Source organism: Salmo salar, chromosome 15, assembly GCF_965601325.2.
Source record: "Salmo salar chromosome 15, fSalSal1, whole genome shotgun sequence".
NCBI lineage: Eukaryota > Metazoa > Chordata > Actinopteri > Salmoniformes > Salmonidae > Salmo > Salmo salar.
Window position 1 is genome coordinate 96,533,864 of NC_138305.1, and position 27,321 is coordinate 96,561,184.

Genomic DNA, 27,321 nt, shown 5'->3' on the forward strand with positions numbered 1-27,321 from the left:
CTTGCCTAATACTGTGAAGGTCCTGGGGACTTTAAGTAGCAACCACCAAGCAGACCAGGTATGGTAACTGCTGGTGGTGAAGGAGACCAGACTACAGAGGTAGGAGTTTACTGAAAAGGGCTTTGTAGATGAACACATAAGAATGCATCTTTCTGCACATATAAAGTGAGGTCCAACCTACCATTTGGTATAAGGTGCAATGGTGGGTGAGTGACTTGGCATTTGTTATAAAATGCAAGGATACATGATAAACAGAGTCCAGTCTCTGTAAGACAGAGGAGGCTGCATGCATATATAACAAGTCACCATAATCCATTACAGAGAGAAAAGTGGCCTGAACAAGCTTCTTTCTAGCCATAAGAGGGAAGCAAGCCTTAAGAAAATAAAAACCCAGTTTCAATTTAAGCTTTGTCACAAGATTATCCACATGAATTTTAAAGGACAACTTGTCATCCAACCAAATACCTAGGTATTTGTAGGATGACACTTTTTCAATGGTTAAGCCACCAGATGTGACAATGCTAACCTTCTCTGGCAGAGTTCCAGCTCTGGTAAAGGTCATGAATTATTTTTTTTGTACATCCAAGACCAGTTTGAGACCATAAAGGGAGGCCTGCATTGACTGAAAAGCAGTCTGGAGCTCTTCAACAGCCTGAACCAGAGAAGGAGCACATGAATATATGACTGTATCATCTGCATATACAGTGGGGAGAACAAGTATTTGATAACCTGCAAAATCGGCAGTGTTTCCTACTTACAAAGCATGTAGAGGTCTGTAATTTTTATCATAGGGACACTTCAACTGTGAGAGACGGAATCAAAAATCCAGAAAATCACATTGTATGATTTTTAAGTAATTAATTTGCATTTTATTGCACTCTGAAGGAGGCCCAGTCAACATGAGCATTTGTATGTCTAGCTTGAGCCCAAGAGATATTTCTCTTTCTAATTAATTTACTGCCTCTTCACTGAGACCAATGTTTCTGAGTCTAGCTAGCAACAATTCATGGTCAACTGAATCAAAGGCCTTTGATAAATCCACAAACAGAGCAGAACACTGTTACTTTTTATCAAGTGCATTAATGTCATTTGCCACTGCCATAGCTGCAGTTGTGGTGCTGTGTCCCGATCTAAAGCCAGACTGAACCCCGCTCAGTATGTTCTTTTCAATTAAGACGTTTTTTTAACTGTGAGTTCACTAGGGATTCATAGACTGGCCAGGATAGGGAGTTTGGAGATAGATGCTAATAACTAGTGTCCTGAGGGATCGCCACCCTTAAGCTGATTTCCAAATACCGGGTATGGAATTGGTCAAGAGACTCAAGTTGAAAATGTGAGCCACAGGTTAAGTAATAATACCAGCTGCTATCTTTAAGAGGTAGGGGTCCAGGTTGTCTGGACCTGCACATTTTTTTGTGTCTATTGCCTTTAGTGCTTTATAGACCTCAGTATAAGAAACAGGCTCAAAATTAAAATGGTTCACATGAGGGCCTATATCATAGTTGACTGTAACAGAGCTTACATTAGAGGCCTGGGCCCCACCATTATCTAAAACTGAACCAGCAGATATGAAGTGCTTGTTAAAAACCCCTACAATATCGGCTTTATCTTTCACTTCATTAGAATCCATCATTAAATGGACAGGAAGGCCAGAGGATACATTAGAACCTGACACTGATTTGATTAGCTTCCAGAACTTGGTAGGGTTGTTTAGGTTCTCTGTGACTGCATTTAAATCGTAATCTGATTTGGACTTCCTGATCAATCCTGTGCATTTGTTTCTTAGCACTCTGAAGGAGGCCCAGTCAACATGAGCATTTGTATGTCTAGCATGAGCCCAAGAGATATTTCTCTTTCTAATTAATTCTGCTAAGTTATCTGAAAACCAGGGATTGTCCCTTCCACTGATTCTAAATTTCTTCAAAGGGACATGCTTATCACAAATGGACACAAATTTTATATAAAAACAAAAAACAAATTGACCCTGGCAGTGTCAACATCGGGAATCAGACTTACTCGGTCAATACTTTGGTACAGATCATGTAAGAACGCTTGCTCATCAAACTGTCTAAAATATATTTAAAAAATATAACGGAGTTTGGCTTTGGTTATTGTTGTATTTCTAACACAAGCAATTCCACAGTGATCACTGAAATCATCACAGAATATCCCAGTCGATGTGTATTTGTGAGGGGTATTCGTTAGAATAATGTCCAATAGAGATTTGTTAGGTGCTCTGAGATTTGGTCTTGTCGGCGCATTAATTAATTGAGCGAGACTCAGAGAGTCACACAGTTTAAAAAGAGTCCGATACAGATGTAAGCATGTCCCAGTTCAAATGTCATAAAAAAACAAATTCAGAGTCATTTAACTTGTGCAGGACATCAGAAAGAGAGTTTAGGGCTTCTCCCAAAGCCGGTCTGTAGCAGCCGACTACAGTGATGTGGGAGTCCTTATATAAACTCAGCAAAAAAAGAAACGTCCCTTTTTCAGGACCCTGTATTTCAAAGATAATTAGTAAAAATCCAAATAACTCCACATATCTTCGTTGTCAAGGGTTTAAACACTGTTTCCCATGCTTGTTCAATGAACCAGAAACAATTAATGAACATGCACCTGTGGAACGGTCGTTAAGACACTAACAGATTACAGACGGTAGGCAATTAAGGTCACAGTTATGAAAACCTAGGACACTAAAGGAGGCCTTTCTACTGACTATGAAAAACACCAAAAGAAAGATGCCCAGGGTCCCTGCTCATCTGTGTGAACGTGCCTTAGGCATGCTGCAAGGAGGCATGAGGACTGCAGATGTGGCCAGGGCAATAAATTGCAATGTCCGAACTGTAAGACGCCTAAAACAGTGCTACAGGGAGACAGGACGGACAGTGGCAGACCACGTAACACCTGCACAGGATTGGTACATCCGAACATCACACCTGTGGGACAGGTACAGGATGGCAACAACAACTGCCCGAGTTACACCAGGAATGCACAATCCCTCCATCAGTGCTCAGACTGTCCGCAATAGGCCGAGAGAGGCTGGACTGAGGGCTTGTAGGCCTGTTGTAAGGCAGGTCCTCACCAGACATCACCGGCAACAACATCGCCTATGGGCACAAACCCCCCGTCACTGGACCAGACAGGACTGGCAAAAAGTGTTTTTGTCTCACCAGCGGGGATGGTCTGATTCGCGTTTATCGTCGAATTAATGAGCATTACAGATGCCTGTACTCTGGAGCGGGAACAATTTGGAGGTGGAGGGTCCGTCATGGTCTGGGGCGGTGTGTCACAGCATCATCGGACTGAGCTTGTTGTCATTGCAGGCAATCTCAACGCTGTGCATTACAGGTAAGACATCCTCCACCCTCATGTGGTACCCTTCCTGCAGGCTCATCCTGACATGACCCTCCAGCATGACAATGCCACCAGCCATACTGCTCGTTCTGTGCGTGATTTCCTGCAAGACATGAATGTCAGTGTTCTGCCATGGCCAGCGAAGAGCCCGGATCTCAATCCCATTGAGCACGTCTGGGACCTGTTGGATCGGACGGTGAGGGCTAGGGCCATTCCCCCCAGAAATGTCCGGGAACTTGCAGGTGCCTTGGTGGAAGAGTGGGGTAACATCTCACAGCAAGAACTGGCAAATCTGGTGCAGTCCATGAGGAGGAGATGCACTGCAGTACTTAATGCAGCTGGTGGCCACACCAGATACTGACTGTTAGTTTTGATTTTGACCCCCCCTTTGTTCAAGGACACATTATTCAATTTCTGTTAGTCACAGGTCTGTGGAACTTGTTCAGTTTATGTCTCAGTTGTTGAGTCTTGTTATGGTCATACAAATATTTACACATGTTAACTTTGCTGAAAATAAACGCAGTTGATAGTGAGAGAACGTTTCTTTTTTTGCTGAGTTTGCGTTCACTTTAACCGCAAGCAATTCAAAGTGTTTGGTAATCGAAAGAATTGCAGAGGTGTTAAACTCGGATTTAACATGAATTGCAACCCCTCCTCCTTTACTCATCCGATCCGTTCTAAAAACCGCGTACCCATCAATAGACATCCAGTTATTTGACACAGATTTCTTTAGTCAAGTTTCTGATAAAACCATTGTCTGCATTTGTCATTTTGGCCCATATTCTAATCATGTCTATTTTTGGAAATAGACTTCTGACATTAACATGCAAGAGGCCAAAACCTGCTCTGTTTTTGAAATCATAGGGAGTCGGTAGAGATTGCATGGTATCTACGGGCCCAGGGTTTGGTCGCACGTTACCAGAGATCAACAATAAAAGCATAACAATATATCTGTTGCCCAATGCGTGAGGACTTGGCGGAGCCAGCACCATTGTCAATAGTCTTTAGACACAGAAAAAAAGTCATTCAATAGTTTGAGATTTTGGAAGTATGCCATCAAGTGTAGGTCCAGTTGCGTTTGAGAGTGGTACAAATGCAATTGCAGAGAGAGACCAAGTTCCTGGTGGTATTGACATGGTCTCGGAGCATTTGCAAATTGTAGGGCATAAGGCGAAGATAATTCACTCACCCATTGATCATTCAGCCTATTTAATCCATGATGGCATTGAGTAAAGAGCAGGCACAGTAACAGATACATAATGTCGGGTTTTAGAGGCATTTCAGCACAGGTAGACGTTGTGTACAGTTGTGGCCAAAAGTTTTGAGAATGACACAAATATTAATTTCCAAAGTTTGCCGCTTCAGTGTCTTTAGATATTTTTGTCAGATGTTACTATGGAATACAGAAGTATAATTACAAGCATTTCTTAAGTGTCAAAGGCTTTTATTGACAATTACATGAAGTTGATGCAAAGAGTCAATATTTGCAGTTTTGACCCTTCGTTTCAAGACCTCTGCAATCCGTCATGGCATGCTGCCAATTAACTTCTGGGCCACATCCTGACTAATGGCAGCCCATTCTTGCATAATCAATGCTTGGAGTTTGTCAGAATTTGTGGGTTTTTGTTTGTCCACCCGCCTCTTGGTGATTGACCACAAGTTCTCAATGGGATTAAGATCTGGGGAGTTTCCTGGCCATGGACCCAAAATATCGATGTTTTGTTTCTCGAGCCACTTAGTTATCACCTTTGCCTTAAGGTAAGGTGCTCCGTCATGCTGGAAAAGGCATTGTTCGTCATCAAACTGTTCCTGGATGGTTGGGAGAAGTTGCTCTCGGAGGATGTGTTGGTACCGTTCTTTATTCATGGCTGTGTTCTTAGGCAAAATTGTGAGTGAGCCCACTCCCTTGGCTGAGAAGCAACCCCACACATGAATGGTCTCAGGATGCTTTACTGTTGGCATGACACAGGACTGATGATAGCGCTCACCTTGTCTTCTCTGGACAATCTTTTTTTCCGGATGCCCCAAACAATCAGAAAGGGGATATATCAGAGAAAATGACTTTACCCCAGTCCTCAGCAGGCCAATCCCTGTATCTTTTGCAGAATATCAGTCTGTCCCTGATGTTTTTCCTGGAGAGAAGTGGCTTCTTTGCTGCCCTTCTTGACACCAGGCCATCCTCCAAAAGTCTTCGCCTCACTGTGCGTGCAGATGCACTCACACCTGCCTGCTGCCATTCCTGAGCAAGCTCTGTACTGGTGGTGCCCCGATCCTGCAGCTGAATCAACTTTAGGAGACGGTCCTGGCACTTGCTGGACTTTCTTAGCCGCCCTGAAGCCTTCTTCACAACAATTGAATTGCTCTCCTTGAAGTTATTAATGATCCGATAAATGGTTGATTTAGGTGCAATCTTACTGGCAGCAATATCCTTGCCTGTGAAGCCCTTTTTGTGCAAAGCAATGATGACGGCACATGTTTCCTTGCAGGTAACCATGGTTGACAGACGAAGAACAATGATTCCAAGCACCACCCTCCTTTTGAAGCTTCCAGTCTGTTATTCAAACTCAATCAGCATGACAGAGTGATCTCCAGCCTTGTCCTCGTCAACACTCACACCTTTGTTAACGAGAGAATCACTGACATGATGTCAGCTGATCCTTTTGTGGCAGGGCTGAAATGCAGTGGAAATGTTTTTGGGGGATTTAGTTCATTTGCATGGCAAAGAGGGACTTTGCAATTAATTGCAATTCATCTGATCACTCTTCATAACATTCTGGAGTATATGCAAATTGCCATCATACAAACTGAAGCAGCGGACTTTGTGAAAATTAATTTGTGTCACTCTCAATACTTTTGGCCACGACTGTAGAACGTAGATTTTCCCACCGCCCAAGGTGCATTAGGTTTTCCAATCTGATAACCACTTCTCCGCTCCTAGCCTTCAGTGCGCACCTGCGCTCGCGTAGCAGGCATTGCGAGCAGACAGATGCTCCTGACTCGGCGAGTTCCAACTCCAGAAAGGTGTAGAAAAAAATAAAGGCCTTTTCAATCGGAAGTATATTTCGTAAAATAGAGACAGATCTAAAAATAATTGTTATATACAGCATCCACCTTCACATCAAAAGTATTTGCTTCTGTAAACAGGATCAGAGTCATTAAAACATAACTCTTAAAACTTTGATCTCAAGGATCACACATACAAACGGACAGACTGATTGGCTACCATCTTTGATTTGCTCAATGGCGCTTTCGCCCCTCTCTGTCATCTGGAGAGAGAGGGGAGAAAGAGGTCAAGGCGTAAGGTAGTTCTGTGTGAGTGAGTCCAGTGGACTCAATAGGCTGAGTGAATGAGTTGCGGATGTGGTCCACCTTTTTTTCCAAAGTGGTTGACAAAGTTGTTCGCAGATAGGGAGGAGGGAGACTCAATGAGTCACCCAGCCACGGAGCAGGAGAGGAGGGCCGAGCCGGCTGGGAGGAAAGTAGAGAAGGATTTAGCAGAAGGGAGAGATGATAAGATAGAAAAGGAGAGAGTAGTGGGAGAGAGAGAGAGAGAGAGAGAGAGAGAGAAGATTGTGAAGGCGCATGACCATCTGGGTAGGGGCTGAGTGGTTAGGGTTGGAGGAAAGGAGACAGAAAAGGAAAAAGGAAATTAGTGATCAGAGACCTGTGGGGGGGGGGGGGTTGCAGTGAGATTAGTAGGCAAACAGCCTCTATTTTTTTTATTTCACCTTTATTTAACCAGGTAGGGTAGTTGAGAACAAGTTCTCATTTGCAACTGCGACCTGGCCAAGATAAAGCATAGTAATTTGACACATACAACAACACAGAGTTACACATGGAATAAACAAAGTAAAGATGAGGTCAAGCATATTGCCTGCCTTGTGAGTTGGAGGGGATTGTGAAAAGGTGAGGTCAAGAAGCAAGGAGGGGAAAGGGAGATGTGGAAAGAAATTAATTGAAGGCAGATGTCGGAAGGTGGAAGTCACCAAGTACAAAGAGCAGTGAGCTATTGTCAGGAAATTAGCTTATCAAGGTGTCAAGCTCATTGAGGAACTCTAAGGGCACCTGGTGGGCGATAGATGACAAGTGACAGCATGGAATTCAAATGAGAAGATGGACAGGTGAGAGAGGGAGAACAGAGAAAATCTCCACTTAAGAGAAATTAGTAGACCTGTGCCACCACCGGGGACGGCCAGATGCTCTCAGACTATGAGAGAAAACATAGTCAGGTGAAAAATAAAGCAGCTGGAGTAGCAGTGCTCTCTGTGGTGATCCATGTCTCCGTCAGGGCCAAAAAGTCAAGGGTCTGAAGGGCAGCATAGGCTGAGATGAACTCAACATTCTTGACCGCAGATCAGCAGTTCCAAACACTGCCAGAGACCCGGAATTCCACAACGGTTGTGCACGCAGGGTACACTAAATTAGAAGTGTTGCAGCCAAGGGGTGGGGAACATCTGTAAAGCCTACAGGGAGTGGTGCGAACAGGTATAGAAAACACACACAAAGTTGACAAAGCTACAAAAGAGCAAAATGAGATAATCTGTAAATAACTAGGTAAGATACTCAAGTGGGGGAGGGGTGTAGCGCCTCCCTCTCTTTCCTTCCTCCAATAACTCCACAGAACAATTCGTCAAAACCGCCTTTGTTTCCTTGACAAAAGCGCCACTGACACGCCCGCCGCTTAGAGCTGCTGCTGTGAAACCAGGGGAGACTGAAGAAGTAACAATAATTGCTAATTGCCTAGAAGAGGTGGAGAACACAACACCCTGTACTAATTACTGATTGCCTAGGAGAGGTAAAACCACTTCCCCCCAATACAGCCACTGATTACAAAACAAGTCATAAACTGCCCTGCCCCTTGATCCTGGTTGATGTGTGAAAACTATCTGAAAATTATAAGCAGTCAGCAGTTCACACACCAAGTATGCTACTGGGAAAACAGGCAGCACTTAAAGTAGATGGCCCTAGCTAGCAAAAAGACAGTACTAGACCACAACAGATAAAGACAAAATAAATTATACTTATCCCTCCTGGCGATATCAGGAGTCCTCTAGCTATCCTCTAGCTATTGTACTAGTAATTCTCTGATAGACAGGTACAAAATATGGACTGTATGTTCAATACCTGATACAAAGAAATGTATATAATATGCAATACTGGTATTCAGTAAAATGTATCCTCGCCTATACTTTGCATACTGCTTTTTGGAGTTCCAAGTGAAATAGACAGTAGAGAGTGGACTTATCTCTCATTCACAGATGCACATAATTGATATTGTAGCATCTGTCAACAGACTGTGGGATGCGACGACTAACAAAGAACATTGTTCCAGTGAGCTGTTTTTTTGTCACTGATTATTTGGACAAATCACGATTTTGCATCTTTACAATTTCGGAAGGGGAGGGACATTTGACCCATAGACTTGCATGTAACTTTGAGAGAGAGGGGGGAGGAGCTACCATTCTAGTTTCTTTTCTAAGATCTGTCACAATTACGCAAGATTTTAGTTCTGGGTTTCTGAGATTAGTGGAAGACCTACCCAATAGTCCTGCAGCCTCCCACAGTTTCGGTCCGTCTGTAACACCTGGCATGGGGGCAAACGTGGCAGAGACAAAGGTGGCAATCTGGTCCACATCTGGGTCTGTGTCTGTGTTACTGCCATGTGGAGCTAGAGTAGGGGGAACATACTTAAGACTGTACAGGTGTGTGGTGACCTGAGGTTGGTTGGCATCAGCGGCAGACATGGTGGCGTTATCTGAGGAAGAGGAGGCTGAGAGGGATATTCTAACTGGCGGGAGGACTGTTCTAACAGAGATGGGCAGGGGCGTAGTGGGTTTCCCAGGCTGTGGAGCAGGGGTTGGGTCGGCTCTGACTGAGGTGGTGGTGGTAGTTGAGGTAGTGGTTTTCACAGTTGTAGGGACTGTAGTCTTTACTGTTTTGCGTTGGGTGGTAGTGGTGGTGGTTTTCCCAGGTGCAGGAGCGGTGTCTGTTTTGAGCAAGTTGGGCAGGGGGGTACTGACTATTCTGGCAGGAGGGGCAGAAGCAGTTTTAGGAGAGCTGGGAGGAGGGGTAGGGTTTTTCCCTGAGAGAGGGACGGGGACGGTTTTGACAGCACTGGGGCTGGGGGTGGTAGTTGTAGTGGTTTTCTTGGGGGATGGTGGAGCCACTGTTTTCACTGGGTTGGGTTTTGTTGGTGGGGTGGAGCCCTTTCTGGGTTGAGGTGGTTGGAGAGGTGGAGGCTTTGTGACAAGAGGGTCTGGTTTAGCTTTGATCATCCTGGGATTTTTCACAGGGATTGGGGAGGCTATGTTGGTGGCAGGTGTGTGGGCTACTGTGGTTGTTGTAGTAGCTGTGGTGGTGGTGGGTCGAACCGTTGTAGTTGACGCTGAGGTAGGAATTTCATCGGCATCAGGCTTGACTACAACGAGGGAAGTAACAGGTGTGACAAAGTTGTACTTGAGGGAGAGGTTGGTGGCCTTCTCTCCCAGCAGTTTCTGTATGTTCGAGTCAGTGGTGTTCAGTTTGGCCAGCAGCAGCTCTTTGATAGTGAAGTAAGCCCAGAGACGCCGTACGAAGCTGGGGATCCCGTCCATGCCCCCAGGGCAGCCCATAGAGAGCACTGTCCTATTCCCCTCTCCATTAGACACCAACACCTCATTCTCCACCTTCACCTTCTGCTTGGAGCCACTGGCCGTCAGAGACACCTGAGAAGAAAATACAAAAATAGAGAAGATAAGAGAAGATACATCTTTATTGGCCATTACAATATGAATAATTCAAGTGGACATTTCCTTTCATCTTATGGTATAAACAATAGACAAACACAGATCAAGCAACATGATCTAAATGATACAAACCTTCAGGTCCCTGACCCCTGGCTTGACCTTCCCAGTGACCACCAGCTCGGAGCCCTGGAAGTAGTTAGGGAAGAGGGAGCGTGTGACGTCAAAGGCCTGGTCGTCCATGTAGGTCAGCTGGATGTCTGACAATAGCGGGCTGGCCACCTCATCGTAGAATCCCTTCAGCTGGAGTGCGGCGTCCGCATCCTCATACACCATCCTGGCCACGCCGCGGTTGTCCAGTGCCAGGCGTCGTAGCAAAGGGAAGTCGGCGTCGTCCCCGAAAGCCAGACCGAACAGAGAGGTGGCCCCCAGGGCGCTCTTAGCGTTGCTCAGGATGAAGTCACCGGATGTCACGCCGATGGTAGCCTCACCGTCCGTCAGGAAGATGATCAGAGGGACCCGGCGGGTGCCACCGGAGGAGGAGGGAGGGTTGACCAGCTGGGCGGCTGAGAGGAGGGCTGCATTGATGTTGGTCCCTGGAAGATAGAGGGACAAATGGGAAGGTGGCGTGGAGCAGAGAGGGAGGGGTGGAGGTGGAAGGAATGGAGGATGCAGAAGTGGAGGGAGAAGAGGAGACAGAAGAGGAGGAAAAAGAGGAAGCAGAAGATGGAATGAAATGAAGAAGAGAGAAATACCGACAGTGTTTTCATGGTCTTGTCAGTTTGCTGCAGATATAATGCAATTCAAGTACATCAGACTCAATCCCACTCACATCCTTTAGCGATGATCCTCTTGACAAAGTCCTTAGCGTCTCGTATGTTACTCCGCGTGGCCCTCACTGTGCGACCCTTCTTCCAGGTGTGGACCTTGTCTGAGAAAGTGATGATGTTGAAGTGGTCCTCCTCACGCAGGTCTCCCAGGATAGTGGACATCGCCTGCTTTGTCTGGTCCACACAAATGCAGAGAGAAGAGAAAGGATCATTTATTGATCTATATAATGTAGAGTCAATGTTGTCATTCTTGTCTATATTAATGAGGTGCAGCTGGGTGCAATGTGAAAGAGGTACAGGTGTAGGATCTTAATTTGATCACTCTTTGTAGCTGAGAATTTTGCAGGAAATGCAGATGAGCTTCGTGATTTACACAAATTCACTGAAAACCCACACTAACACACGGTTATATTAACAATATTGCACTTTTCATGTAGCATACTTTTGGCAAGCTAATAGCCTAACCACCGATCAAGCAACATTATGGACTAAACGTTGCATTATTTTGCTGTGACAATATAGGTCAAATAAATAAATACATCTGTAATACTTCTACTGTACCTGTTTGATCTTGGTGCCAATCATGGAGCCACTGACATCAATGACAAAGATGACATCCTTGGGGACAACAGGAAGCCCCCGAGGTGCAAAGTAGTGGACAAAGTATCCATCAAACACCTGAGAGAGGCCAAAAGAAGAGAATAATAACTCACTTGATTAGATTATTGTCTCACTAGATACTGTCATTTGTACAGTATTTGTTGTGTAGGACTTTGGTCCTAGACAGAGTGTAGTGCTTGTGCAAGCGTGCATGCATGGGTGTGTGTGCGTGCTGACCTGTATGTCCCCTATGAGGTCACTGAGTTCTACATCGTACTGGATGATGTAGTCAGCGTTGAGTCCCTTAGAAGAGGCACTGCTCTGCTGCTGCAGGCTGGGGCTGTAGTGCACACGGGCACAACAAGGGTTCTGCTGGACCTGGGTGGAGGCTGGAGCCTCAGACTCACCTGGATGGAAGAGAAGGGAGGCCAGAGAACACCCAGCCAGTTCACAGACAGTCATTGTGCATGTTTGAGATATACTACAGTATGTTGAAGTCGGACTGCACACAATCACATAACTACACACTACTATATAATAACTACTCATTATTTTTTTTAAAGTTTGTCACTGATAGGTTTGGTTTCTGAGCTTTAACTATTATTAATCATTAGTTATAAAAGAGACATGAGGGGTGCCATAATGAAGCTTGGGGGGGCTGAGTGCAGGGAACACGGTCACATGTGGCAGTACTGACAAGGGGAAGAACCGTTTAAGGCCCATATCACTCAGCTCCCTGACTAGCAATAATGATGCAATGTTTAGCAATAAGGAGGAGACTCCACCCAAAGTGGGGTATGCATACTACCATGGGGAAAACCATGTTTTTTGTCTAATGCAGCTGTATTGACCCTCTGGGCAGTATAAACTTGGTTTGAAGTTTCCATAGTGTCCGTTGAGTTTACATTTACATTTACATTTTAGTCATTTAGCAGACGCTCTTATCCAGAGCGACTTACAGTAGTGAATACATACATTTCATTTCATGCATTTTTTTTTTTTTAGAACCTAACATCACACACCGGATAGGTGCAGTGAAATGTGTTGTTTTACAGGGTCAGCCATAGTAGTACAGCACCCTTGGAGCAATTTAGAGTTAAGGGCCTTGCTCAATATTTTTCACCTTGTCGGCTCAGGTATTCCAACCAGCAACATTTCGGTTACTAGGCTACCTGCCATTAGTGATTCTGCGCCTTGACTTGCTCAAACTGATGCCCTAAACATGCTGATTGTATTACAACTAGTACTACTACTTTGACAATGAACATTGATGGTTGTCTTTTCCTATGTTACCTGTGACAGTGTTGGAGAGCAGTCGACTGGTCTTCAGCGGGAGGACCTTGATGAAGCTGAGTCCTGTCCTCTCTGCAATACTGACGTCTAGGGTGAGGTTAGTGACCAGTCCTCCAGGCCTCAGACCCAGGGTCAGTTCATAGCGACCCAACCTCCGGGGCAGCAGCTCCTCGTAGGACAGAGAGAAGGACATCTGGGTCCCCGAGGGAACACTCACCGCCACGCGGAACTTCTCGATCTCCCTCTCTCTGAGACCACAGCAGAGGAGAAACAACAGAGAGAGACAGTATTGGAGTGATGATGTCAGTGGTCTATGGTGAACCTGAAAGAATGGCTGAGAGAGCATTGAGGGAATGGAGTAGGATCCAGACTAAAGTGATAGAAAGATGTGAGTGGATGTGGTGGGTGGGTAATGGATGTCTGATTTGTACTGCAGAAAATCTAGAGAAAAATGGAAGTAGTTTGTTACTCTTTCACACAAAACATAGAAATCTTAATAAAACACATATCAAAGAGTGAACGTGGTATCAAATACTTTTTCAGACTGACTTGGTGGCAACAAGTCCAGCTGTTTTTCCTTGTTTCTTGGCTGCGTCATATATCTTCCTGGCGGCGCTCCGTTCCTTCACCTGGGCGATGTACACTTTGTCATTGGAGGTGCTGTGGGATAAGAGGACAGAAATAAAATAAAATAGCCCTCTGGGTAACTCACAATGGTCAGACTGTGTGAACAAACATGCTTTGGTCTCATAGATTGAAAATGTCAAGGTTTATTGACAGTACAGTGGGGGGAAAAAGTATTTGATCCCCTGCTGATTTTGTACGTTTGCCCACTTACAAAGAAATGATCAGTCTATAATTTTAATAGTAGGTTTATTTGAACAGTGAGAGACAGAATAACAACAAAGAAATCCAGAAAAACGCATGTCAAAAATGTTATAAAATGATTTGCATTTTAATGAGGGAAATACGTATTTGACCCCTCTGCAAAACATGACTTAGTACTTGGTGGCAAAACCCTTGTTGGCAATCACAGAGGTCAGACGTTTCTTGTAGTTGGCCACCAGGTTTGCACACATCTCAGGAGGGATTTTGTCCCACTCCTCTTTGCAGATCTTCTCCAAGTCATTAAGGTTTCGAGGCTGACGTTTGGAAACTCGAAACTTCAGCTCCCTCCACAGATTTTCAATGGGATTAAGGTCTGGAGACTGGCTAGGCCAATCCAGGACCTTAATGTGCTTCTTCTTGAGCCACTCCTTTGTTGCCTTGGCCGTGTGTTTTGGGTCATTGTCATGCTGGAATACCCATCCATGACCCATTTTCAATGCCCTGGCTGAGGGAAGGAGGTTCTCACCCAAGATTTGACGGTACATGGCCCCGTCCATCGTCCCTTTGATGCGGTGAAGTTGTCCTGTCCCCTTAGCAGAAAAACACCCCCAAAGCATAATGTTTCCACCTCCATGTTTGACGGTGGAGATGGTGTTCTTGGGGTCATAGGCAGCATTCCTCCTCCTCCAAACACGGCGAGTTGAGTTGATGTCAAAGAGCTCCATTTTGGTTTCATCTGACCACAACACTTTCACCAGTTGTCCTCTGAGTCATTCAGATGTTCATTGGCAAACTTCAGACGGGCATGTATATGTATTCTTGAGCAGGGGGACCTTGTGGGCGCTGCAGGATTTCAGTCCTTCACGGCGTAGTGTGTTAACAATTGTTTTCTTGGTGACTATGGTCCCAGCTGCCTTGAGATCATTGACAAGATCCTCCCGTGTAGTTCTGGGCTGATTCCTCACCGTTCTCATGATCATTGCAACTCCACGAGGTGAGATCTTGCATGGAGCCCCAGGCCGAGGGATATTGACAGTTATTTTGTGTTTCTTCCATTTGCGAATAATCACACCAAATGTTGTCACCTTCTCACCAAGCTGCTTGGCGATGGTCTTGTAGCCCATTCCAGCCTTGTGTAGGTCCACAATCTTGTCCCTGACATCCTTGGAGAGCTCTTTGGTCTTGGCCATGGTGGAGAGTTTGGAATCTGATTGATTGATTGCTTCTGTGGAAAGGTGTCTTTTTTACAGGTAACAAGCTGCGGTTAGGAGCACTCCCTTTAAGAGTGTGCTCCTAATCTCAGCTCGTTACCTGTATAAAAGACACCTGGGAGCCAGAAATCTTTCTGATTGAGAGGGGGTCAAATACTTATTTCCCTCATTAAAATGTAAATCAATTTATAACATTTTTGACATGCGTTTTTCTGGATTTCTTTGTTGTTATTCTGTCTCTCACTGTTCAAATAAACCTAAATGTACCTTCCTTTATGGTAACTATTTGTATTATCAGTCACGTGTTACAAAACAATAATATACTGTACTTCACAGCATTCGAGTTGGACTAAGATGGAGGACATAGAGTACCAGTAAAAATTTTGGACACACGTACTCATTCAAGGGTTTTTCTTTATTTTTACGATTTTCCACATTGTAGAATAATAGTGAAGACATCAACACTATGAAATAACACATATGAAATCATGTAGTAACGAAAAAAGTGTTAAACAAATCAAAATATATTTTAGATTTTAGATTCTTCAAAGTAGCCACCCTTTGCCTTGATGACAACTTTGCACACTCTTGACATTCTCTCAACCAGCTTCATGAGGTAGTCACCTGGAATTATTTAAATTAACAGGTGTGCCTTGTTAAAAAAGTTAATTTGTGGAATTTATTTTCTTCTTAATGTGTTTGAGCCAATCAGTTGTGTTGTGACAAGATAGTGGTACTTTACAGAAGATAGCCCTATTTGGTAAAAGACCAAGTCCAACTCAAATAAGCAAAGATAAATGACAGTCCATCATTAGTTTAAGACATGAAGGTCAGTCAATGCGGAGAATTTAAAGAACTTTGAACGTTTTTTCAAGAGCAGTCGCAAAAACCATCAAACGCTATGATGAAACTGGCTCTCATGAGGACCGCCAAAGGAAAGGAAGACGCAGAGTTACCTCTGGTGCAGAGGATAAGTTCATTAGAGTTACCAGCCTCAGAAATTGCATCTGAAAAAATGCTTCACAGAGTCATAGTCAATCAATCAATAATATAATAATCTTATTAACATTTTTTATTTTCAACAATCTGTAGAAATAATGAGAATAGAAAGGTTCAGAACTTTTGTGAAACATCACAGCACCGTTGAAAAATATATAGCAAATAGAAATCCAATATGGATGGTGTTCAGAGATAGATGGGAGGGGTTGAATGGAGCTGAAGGTTGGGACTAATAACAACAAATAATGACAAGATAACTCATGTAAAACATACTGTGCCATTAAAACGTATATAGGTTAAGAACTTTTGTGAAAGAGCACAGTTTGAAAGATATGGCAAATAGAAATCAAACCGGATGGACATCAGAAATAGATGGGAGAGGTTGAGAAGGGACAGGAGTAAAAACAAATAAAATAGAACTACTGTAAAATAGACTGTGTCCATAAAATGTATATAGTATTTATAAGCTGGAAGTAGAGGCCTAAGCGTTGTTCACCAGTTCACTCCAATTTGGGGAGGAGTGGTAGGGTTAGAAAGTAATAAAGGAAAATATATATTTAAAAAGATATATATCTATATATATTGTATGTATGTATGTATGTATGTATGTATGTATGTATGTATGTATGTATGTATGTATGTATGTATGTATGTATGTATGTATGTATGTATGTATGTATGTATGTATGTATGTATGTGTATTTATAAATGATGTATGTATGTGTACATATATGTAGTTATATGTTTATGTATATGTGTGTATGTATGCATGTTTATGTATCTATATGTACAGTACCATTCAAAAGTTTGGACACACGTACTCATTCAAGGGTTTTTCTTCATTTTTACTATTTTCCACATTGTAGAATAATAGTGAAGACATCAACACTATGAAATAACACATATTGTCACAGGCGTCGTAGTGAACAGACCAAGGCGCAGCGTGTTGAGTGCTCATCCTTTTATTATTTTAAGAGAATACTTTAAACAAAATAACCTACGACCAACAGTTCCGTCAGGTAAAACAACTAAACGGAAAATAACCACCCACAAAACCCAAAGGAAAACAGGCTGCCTAAGTATGGCTTCCAATCAGAGACAACGAAAGACACCTGCCTCTGATTGGAAACTATACTTGGCCAAACATGGAAAACGAAGCATAGAAAATGAAAACTAGAACAAATTCCCCTTGAACCAAAAAAAACCCAAAACCCCCAAAACAACCCCCCTGCCACGCCCTGACCATTCTACTATGGCAAATGAACCGTTTCACTGGTCAGGATGTGACACATATGGAATCATGTAGTAACCAAAAGTGTTAAACAAATCAAAATATATTTTAGATTTTAGATTCTTCAAAGTAGCCATCCTTTGCCTTGATGACAGCTTTGCACATTCTTGACATTCTCTCAACCAGCTTCATGAGGTAGTCACCTGGAATGCATTTCAAATAACAATTGTGCCTTGTTACAAGTTCATTTGCAGAATTTATTTCCTTCTTAATGCATTTGAGCCAATCAGTTGAATTGTGACAAGATAGGGGGGTATACAGAAGATAGCCCTATTTGGTAAAATTCCAAGTCCAAATTATGGCAAGAACAGCTCAAATAAGCAAAGGGAAATGACAGTCCATTATTACTTTTAGACATGAAGGCCAGTCAATCCGGAAAATTTCAAGAACTTTGAACGTTTCTTCAAGTATTCCGCGAATAAGTCCAGTCGTAAAAACCATGAAGCGCTATCATGAAACTGGACTCATGAGGACCGCCACTGGAAAGGAAGACCCAGAATTACCTCTGCTGTTCATTTGACTTACCAGCCTCAGAAATTACAGCCCAAATAAATGCTTCACAGAGTTCAAGTAACAGACACATCTCAACATCAACCTCGTGAAGCTGGTTGAGAGAATGCCAAGAGTGTGCAAAGTTGTCATCAAGGCCAAGGGTGGCTAGTTTGAAGAATATAAAATATATTTTGATTTGTTTAACACTTTTTTGGTTAATACATGATTCCATATGTGTTATTTCATAGTTTTGATGTCTTCACTATATAGAAAATAGTAAAAATAAAGAAAAGCCCTTGAATGAGTAGGTGTATCCAAACCTATGACTGGTACTGTGTATATGTATTTGGAAAAAAAAATATGGGGAATATCTGCAATATTAAAGCTGATCAACCACAAAAAAAAAAAAATGCTTCACAAAGTTCAAGTAACAGACACATCTCAACATCAACTGTTCAGTATGAATCAGGTCTTCATGGTCGAATTGCTGCAAAGAAATCAATACTAAAGGACACCAATAACAAGAAGAGACTTGCTTTGGCCAAGAAACACGAGCAATGGACATTAGACCAGTGGAAATCTGTCTTTTGGTCTGATGATTCCAAATTTGGGATTTTTGGTTCCAACTGCTGTGTCTTTGAGATGCAGAGTAGGTGACCGGATGATCTCTGCAGGTGTGGTTCCCACCATGGTGTGATAGTGTTGGTGTGCTTTGCTGGTGACGCTGTGGGTGATTTAATTAGAATTCAAGGCACACTTAACCAACATGGCTACCACAGGATTCTGCAGCGATACACCATCCCATCTGGTTTGCGCTTAGTGGGACTTTTATTTCTTTTTGAAAAGGACAATGACCAAACACACCTCCAGGCTGTGTAAGGGCTATTTGACCAAGAAGGAGAGTGATGGAGTGCTGCATCAGATGACCTGGCCTACACAATCATCCAACCTCAACCTAATTGAGATGGTTTGGGATGAGTTGGACAGCAGAGTGAAGGAATAGCATCCAACAAGTGCTCAGTGTATGTGGGAACTCCTTCAAAACTGTAGGAAAAACATTCCAGGTGAAGCTGGTTGAGAGAGTGCCAAGAGTGTGCAAAGCTGTCATCAAGGCAAAGGGTGCCTACTTTGAAGAATCTCAAATATAGAATATATTTTGATTAGTTTAACACTTTTTTGGTTACTACATGATTCCATATGTGTTATTTCATAGTTTTGATGTCTTCACTATTATTCTACAATGTGGAATGAGTAGATGTGTCCAAACTTTTGACTGGTACTATATGTATCATAATGGTTTACATATTAAGTTCAAAACATGCTACAGAAGGAAGATGGTGTCAGACAAAGGGTGAGAGGAGGGAGTCATTTCTCTCTGAAAACATAATGGTCTGTGTCAAAAAAATGGCAACCTATTCCCTATAATGCACTTTTGACCAGGGTCCAAGGGATTACTGGAAAGAGATCCAGTAACCCCCTAAAACCCCCTCATTGGCACCCTACAACCTACACCCAACCCTTTCTCAGCCCTATGGGTCCTGGTCAAAAGTAGTGCACTACATTGCATTCGGAAGGTATTCAGACCACTTTACTTTTTCCACATTATGTTACTTTTCAGCCTTATTCGTTGCTGCACAACTATTTTCAGGTCTCTCCAGAGATGTTAGATCGGGTTCAAGTCCGGGCTCTGGCTGGGACTCTCAATGAGACTTGTCCCGGAGCCACTCCTGTGTTGTCTTGGATGTGCACTTAGGGTCGCAGTCCTGTTGGAAGGTGAACCTTAGCCCCAGTCTGAGGTCCTGAGCGCTCTGGAGCAGGTTTTCAAATCAAATCAAATCAAATTGTATTAGGTACATGCGCCGAATACAACAGGTGAAGACCTTACAGTGAAATGCTTACTTATGAGCCCCGAACCAACAATGCAGTTTAACCCTCCTGCTGTGTTCCAGTCGAATTGGACTGATTTACAAGTTCTCTCAGGAAAATGTAGTTCATTGAATCTGATTGTCATAAGGTTCCATGACTTTGTCCACACAGGGCATCTGAACACACAAAATACATGTTCATGATTTTCATACAATTTTGGGTGTTTTATTTAACTTTTGTACACCTGTGGTGTTCCTGGTCAAAAATGACCGGTCATTAGAAATGAATGGGTGATACTACAGTTAGTGTATAAAATTGAGTTCAGGCACATGCCCATTCATCAGATGGACACACTTCCTCTCCCAGAACCCCACATGCATGTGTGTTTGAGCACACACACACAATGCCATACAAGATGGTGTAGCAGTCGGACGTGTGTGTTTGTCTTTGTCTTATCCCGGGTAAATAGCCGGTCTTTTTCGAATATATCTCAATCTCACTTTCTATCTATGAACTCATATATTTTCCTGCAACCCGCCTCACCCAATGTGGTATGGATCTGCTATTTTTATTCCTTAAAACTGGAACTTCCATCAGGAGCTAGCCAGCTAACTAGCTACAAGTCTTTGTTAGCCACGGCTAGCGGTCTTCACCTTTTTCTCGGTCACCAGCCAGCCTTAGCTCGGATAATACCTGCCAGTCTGCACAGCGCGATATCAACACAGAGCATATCGGACTGCTTCTATCTACCACATCACTGGATTCCTGCCGCTCTGGATCATTACACTGGATCATCGCAGCTAGCTAGCTGTAAACGAGTGGCTCCTGTTAGCTAACGCCTCTGTCCCGAAGCAAGCACCAGCTAGCCTTGAGCTAGCCTCGAGCTAGGCCCATATACCAGCTAATTCTAGGGCTACAATACCTCCTTCGCTAACTGGACCCTTTATTGTCGTCACGGAGCCCCGCCGATCCATCACGACTGGACTGCTGACGTGACCGCCCGATGTGGTCCCAACAGGCTATTCTGTTACGATGTCGCCGAAGAACCATCTACTAGCCCCGACCCGCAAGCTTTTCTGAACGCTGTATCCCCTGCTCACCTTGTATAGTAGTGACTACCGAACAGCACCCTGACTCACCTATTGCTGCTCTTTTGACCCTATGATCACTCGGCTACACAGCTGATGCCGCCTGGACTGTTTCAATAACACGGTACCTCATATTGTTTACCTGTCTACCCCAGTCTCGAACTCAGGTCCTGAATGTACCTAACTGACCCGCTCTGCCCATTCATTGCCATTTACCTGTTGTTGTCTTAGCTCTCCTGATCAACACCTGTGATTGCTTTATGCCTCTCTCTAATGTCAATATGCCTTGTCTACTGCTGTCTTGACTAGATCTTATTGTTTTATTTCACTGTAGAGCTCTCAGTCCCGCTCAACATGCCTTAGATAGCTCTTTTGTCCCACCCCAAATACATGCAGAGACCGCACCTGGCTTAACTGGTGCCTCCAGAATACGAAACCTCTCTCATCGTCACTCAACGTCTAGGTTTACCTCCACTGTCCTCACATCCTACCATACCATTGTCTGTACATTATGCCCTGAATCTATTCTACCGCGCATAGAAATCTGTTCCTTTTATTCTCTGTTCCCAATGCACTAGACGACCAGTTCTTATAGCCTTTAGCCGTACCCTTATCCTACGCCTCCTCTGTTCCTCTGGTGATGTAGAGGTTAACCCAGGCCCTGTAGCCCCCAGTTCCACTCCTATTCCCCAGGCGCTATCATTTGTTGACTTCTGTAACCATAAAAGCCTTGGTTTCATGCATGTTAACATCAGAAGCCTCCTCCCTAAGTTTGTTTTATTCACTGCTTTAGCACACTCCACCAACCCTGATGTCCTAGCCGTGTCTGAATCCTGTCTTAGGAAGGCCACCAAAAATTCAGAAATGTCCATCCCCAACTACAACATTTTCTGCCAAGACAAAACTGCCAACGGGAGTGGAGTTGCAATCTATTGCAGAGAGTCTGCAAAATTCTGTCATGCTATCCAGGTCTGTGCCCAAACAGTTCGAGCTTCAACTTTTAAAAATCCACCTTTCCAGAAATAAGTCTCTCACTGTTGCCGCTTGTTATAGACCCCCCTCAGCCCCCAGCTGTCCCCTGAACACCATATGTGAATGAATTGCCCCCAATTTATCTTCAGAGTTCGTACTGTTAGGTGACCTAAACTGGGATATGCTTAACACCCTGGCAATCCTACATTCTAAGCTAGATGCCCTCAATCTCACACAAATTATCAAGAACCTACCAGGTACAACCCTAAATCCGTAAAACACGGGCACCCTCATAGATATCATCCTGGACAACCTGCCCTCTAAATACACCTTTGCTAACTTCAACCAGTATCTCAGCAATCACTGCCTCATTGCCTGTGTCCGTAATGGGTCCGTGGTCAAACGACCACCCCTCATCACTGTCAAACGCTCCCTAAAACACTTCAGCGAGCAGGCCTTTCCAATCGACCTGGCCCTGGTATCCTGGAAGGATATTGACCTCATTCCGTCAGTAGAAGATGCTTGGTTATTCTTTAAAAGTGCTTTCTTCACCATCTTAAATAAGCATGCCCCACTCAAAAATGTAGAACTAAGAACAGATATAGCCCTTGGTTCACTCCAGACTTGACTGCCCTTGACCAGCACAAAAACATCCTGTGGCGTACTGCATTAGCATCGAATAGCCCCCGCGATATGCAGATTTTCAGGGAAGTTAGGAACCAATATACACAGGCAGTTAGGAAAGCAAAGGCTAGCTTTTTGAAACAGAAATTTGCATCCTGTAGCACAAACACCAAAAAGTTCTGGGACACTGTAAAGTCCATGGAGAATAAGAGCACCACCTCCCAGCTGCACACTGCACTGAGGCTAGGAAACACTGTCACCACCGATAAATCTACGATAATCGAGAATTTCAATAAGCATTTTCTACGGCTGGCCATGCTTTCCACCTGGTTACCCTTACCCCGATCAACAGCTCTGCACCCCCCACAGCAACTTGCCCAAGCCTCCTCCACTTCTCCTTCACCCAAATCCAGATAGCTGATGTTCTGAAAGAGCTGCAAAATCTGGACCCATACAAATCTGCTGGACTAGACAATCTGGACCCTCTCTTTCTAAAATTATCTGCCGCAATTGTTGCAAACCCTAATACTAGCCTGTTCAACCTCTCTTTCGTATCGTCTGAGATCCCTAAAGATTGGAAAGCTGCCGCGGTCATCCCCCTCTTTAAAGGGGGAGACACTCTAGACCCCAACTGTTACAGACCTATATCTCTCCTGCCCTGCCTGTTAACAAACAGATCATCGACCATTTCGAATCCCACCGCACCTTCTCCGCTATGCAATCTGGTTTCCGAGCTGGTCATTGGTGCACCTCAGCCAAGCTAAAGGTCCTAAACGATATCATAACAGCCACTGACAAAAGACAATACTGTGCCACCTTCTTCATCGACCTGGCCAAGGCTTTCGACTCTGTCAATCACCGCATTCTTATTGGCAGACTCAACAGCCTTCGTTTGTCAAATGACTGCCTCGCCTGGTTCACCAACTACTTCTCAGTTAGAGTTCAGTGTGTCAAATCAGAGGGCCTGTTGTCCGGTCCTCTGGCAGTCTCTATGGGGGTGCCACAGGGTTCAATTCTCGGGCAGACTCTTTTCTCTGTATACATCAATGATGTCGATCTTGCTGCTGGTGATTCTCTGAGCCACCTCTACGCAGACGACACCAATCTGTATACTTCTGGCCCTTATTTGGACACTGTGTTAACCTGTTAGGGCTAGGGGGCAGTATTTACACGGCCGGATAAAAAACGTACCTGATTTAATGTGGTTATTACTACTGCCCAGAAACTAGAATATGCATATAATTATTGGCTTTGGATAGAAAACACCCTAAAGTTTCTAAAACTGTTTGAATGGTGTCTGTGAGTATAACAGAACTCATATGGCAGGCAAAAACCTGAGAAGATTCTGTACAGGAAGTGCCCTGTCTGACCATTCCTTGGGCTTCTTGACTCTTTTTATTGAAAACTTAGGATCTTTGCTGTAACGTGACACTTCCTACGGCTCCCATAGGTTCTCAGAACCCGGGAAAAAGCTGAATGATGTCGAGGCAGCCCCTGGCTGAAAAACATTAGCGCCTTTGGTAAGTGGTCTATCAGAGGACAATCTGACTGAGGCGCGTGCACGAGGCGACCCCATGTTTTTATTTTCTCTCTCTTTGTACTAAAACACAGATTCCCGGTCGGAATATTATCGCTTTTTTACGAGAAAAATAGCATAAAAATTGATTTTAAACAGCGGTTGACATGCTTCGAAGTACGGTAATGGAATATTTAGAATTTTTTTTGTCACGAAACGCGTCGGGCGCGTCACCCTTCTTTACCCTTTCGGATAGTGTCTTGAACGCACAAAAAAACGCCGCTATTTGGATATAACTATGGATTATTTGAACCAAACCAACATTTGTTATTGAAGTAGAAGTCCTGGGAGTGCATTCTGACAAAGAACAGCAAAGGTAATAACATTTTTCTTATAGTAAATCTGACTTTGGTGAGGGCTAAACTTGGTGGGTGTCTAAATAGCTAGCCCTGTGATGCCGGGCTATCTACTTAGAATATTGCAAAATGTGCTTTCACCGAAAAGCTATTTTAAAATCGGACATAGCGAGTGCATAGAGGAGTTCTGTATCTATAATTCTTAAAATAATTGTTATGTTTTTTGTGAACGTTTATCGAGAGTAATTTAGTAAATTCACCGGAAGTTTGCGGGGGTATGCTAGTTCTGAACGTCACATGCTAATGTAAAAAGCTGGTTTTTGATATAAATATGAACTTGATTGAACAAAACATGCATGTATTGTATAACATAATGTCTTAAGATTGTCATCTAATGAAGATCATCAAAGGTTAGTGCTGCATTTAGCTGTGGTTTGGGTCTATGTGACATTATATGCTAGCTTGAAAAATGGGTGTCTGATTATTTCTGGCTGGGTACTCTGCTGACATAATCTAATGTTTTGCTTTCGTTGTAAAGCCTTTTTGAAATCGGACAGTGTGGTTAGATTAACGAGAGTCTTGTCTTTAAAATGGTGTAAAATAGTAATATGTTTGAGAAATTGAAGTAATAGCATTTCTAAGGTATTTGAATAACGCGCCATGGGATTCCACTGGCTGTTACGTAGGTGGGACGAAATCGTCCCACTGGCCCTAGAGAAGTTAATAAACCTCCAGACGAGCTTCAATGCCATACGACACTCCTTCCGTGGCCTCCAACTGCTCTTAAATGCAAGTAAAACTAAATGCATGCTCTTCAACCGATCGCTGCCCGCACCCGCCCGCCCGTCTAGCATCCCTACTCTGGACAGTTCTGACTTAGAATATGTGGACAACTACAAATACCTAGGTGTCTGGTTAGACTGTAAACTCTCCTTCCAGACTCACATTAAGCATCGCCAATCCAAAATTAAATCTAGAATTGGCTTCCTATTTCGCAACAAAGCATCCTTCACTCATGCTGCCAAACATGCCCTCGTAAAACTGACTATCCTACCGATCCTTGACTTCGGCAATGTCATTTACAAAATAGCCTCCAACACTCTACTCAGCAAATTCGATGTAGTCTATCACAGTGCCATCCATTTTGTCACCAAAGCCCCATATACCACCCACCACTGTGACCTGTATGCTCTCGTTAGCTGGCCCTCGCTTCATATTAGTCGCCAAATCCACTGGCACCAGGTCATCTGTAAGTCTTTTCTAGGTAAAGCCTCGCCTTATCTCAGCTCACTGGTCACCATAGCAGTACCCACCCGTAGCACGCGCTCCAGCAGGTATATTTCACTGGTCATCCACAAAGCTAACTCATCCTTCCTTCCAGTTCTCTGCTGCCAATGACTGGAACAAATTGCAAAATCACTGAAGCTAGAGTCTTATATCTCCCTCACTAACTTTAAGCATCAGCTGTCAGAGCAACTTACCGATCATTGCACCTGTACACAGCCCATCTGTAAATAGCCCACCCAACTAATTCATCCCCATATTGTTATAAATTGTTTTGTTCCTTTGCACCCCAGTATCTCTACTTGCATATTCATCTTCTGCACATCTATCACTCCAGTGTTAATGCTAAATGTTTATTATTTTGCCACTATGGTCTATTTATTGCCTTACCTCCCTAATCTTACTACATTTGCACACACTGTATATAGATATTTTTCTATTGTGTTATTGACTGTACGTTTCTTTATCCCATGTGTAACTCTGTGTTGTTTGTGTCGCACTGCTTTGCTTTATCTTGGCCAGGTCGCAGTTGTAAATGAGAACTTGTTCTCAACTGGCCTACCTGGTTAAATAAAGGTGAAATAAAAAAGTAAAAACCACACACCTCACTCCCCTTCTTGGCTTACATGGCAAACCCCACGGGAACCTTTCCCCAATAGAATCTTTACCCCAGGGGAACCACACTTGTTGGCATTCTCACAAACAATCGCAACATTGTTTCAATAATATATAGATAGAAATTTTCTCACAGCTCTGGTAAATAAAGCTTTTTTGAGTCCTTGCTCAAAATTCATTCTGTAGCAGCACAATGACCAAACGATATACTGGAGATGAGGCTCGTGATCATATCTTTGATCATGACACTGTTAAGGAGAGAGTCCTTGTTAATCTTTGACACAAAGTAGTCTGTGATAAATAGCACAATATGTTTCATTTGAGGATTTGTTATAGTCTGTCACGGTTGTCATAGGAAGGAGTGGTCCAAAGTGCTGCATGTGTGTCGTTCCACATTTTATTTTCACTGTGAAACTATGCAATACATACACAATAAACTAAACGAACAAAAACAACAAACCGTGACTCAGAGTAGTAACATACACTAACTCAAAATCAATCTCCCACAAACCCAGGTGGGAAAAACACCTCCTTAAGTATGATCTCCAATTAGAGACAACGATGACCAGCTGACTCTAATTGGAGATCATCCCAAACAAAACCCAACATAGAAATACAAAACTAGAACATAACAACATAGAAAAACTAAACTAGAAAACCCCCCTGTCACGCCCTGACCTACACTACCATAGAAAATAACAGCTTTCCATGGTCAGGACGTGACAGTACCAAACCCCCCCCCCCCCAAGGTGCGGACTCCGATCGCACCTAAACAACAACAAAAAAAACAAAAAAAAGGGAGGGTTAGGGAGGGTGACAAATGTCTATGGCAGCTCTGGTGCAGTACTCAGAACCTTCTCATCCCGCGGATCCTCCAGCAGAGGAGGCGGCTCCGGTTCGGGGCGTAACCCCTGCTCCGCCCACTGATCCCTCCGCTTTTGTGTCACCGGACTCTGGATCGTCGCCGAAGGATCCGGACCGGGGATCATCACCGGAGGTTCTGGACTGCGGACCGCCGCTGGAGGTTCTGGACTGCGGACCGCCGCTGGAGGTTCCGGACTGCGGACCGCCGCTGGAGGTTCCGGACTGCGGACCGTCGCTTAAGACTCCGGACTGCGGACCGTCCCTGAAGACTCCGGATCGTCGCTGAAGACTCCGGACTGCGGACCGTCGCTGAAGGTTCCGGACTGCGGGCCGTCACTGAAGGTTCCGGACTGCGGGCCGTCTCAGGAGGTTCCCGGACTGCTGGCCGTCTCAGGAGGTTCCGCTGCGGGCCATCTCAGGAGGTTCCGGACTGCGGGCCGTCTCATGAGGTTCCGGACTGCGGGCCATCTCAGGAGGTTCCGGACTGCGGGCCGTCTCAGGAGGTTCCGGATTGCG

The 27,321-nt window shown here is 44.0% G+C and overlaps 1 protein-coding gene across 2 annotated transcripts in view; it reads right to left on the reverse strand.

The window, feature by feature from the left end:
• The window catches only part of LOC106572619 (inter-alpha-trypsin inhibitor heavy chain H6), a 41,572-nt gene that overhangs the window by 3,566 nt on the left and 10,685 nt on the right, over positions 1–27,321 (reverse strand). For both annotated transcript variants that reach the window (XM_014146964.3, XM_014146963.3), the window contains exons 4-10: positions 13,349–13,459; positions 12,800–13,047; positions 11,744–11,913; positions 11,468–11,584; positions 10,909–11,080; positions 10,212–10,672; positions 8,894–10,058 (exon numbers count right to left, since the gene is read on the reverse strand). In XM_014146964.3, coding sequence (XP_014002439.1) covers positions 8,894–10,058; positions 10,212–10,672; positions 10,909–11,080; positions 11,468–11,584; positions 11,744–11,913; positions 12,800–13,047; positions 13,349–13,459 — 2,444 coding nt within the window. The remainder of the gene's footprint in view (positions 1–8,893; positions 10,059–10,211; positions 10,673–10,908; positions 11,081–11,467; positions 11,585–11,743; positions 11,914–12,799; positions 13,048–13,348; positions 13,460–27,321) is intronic.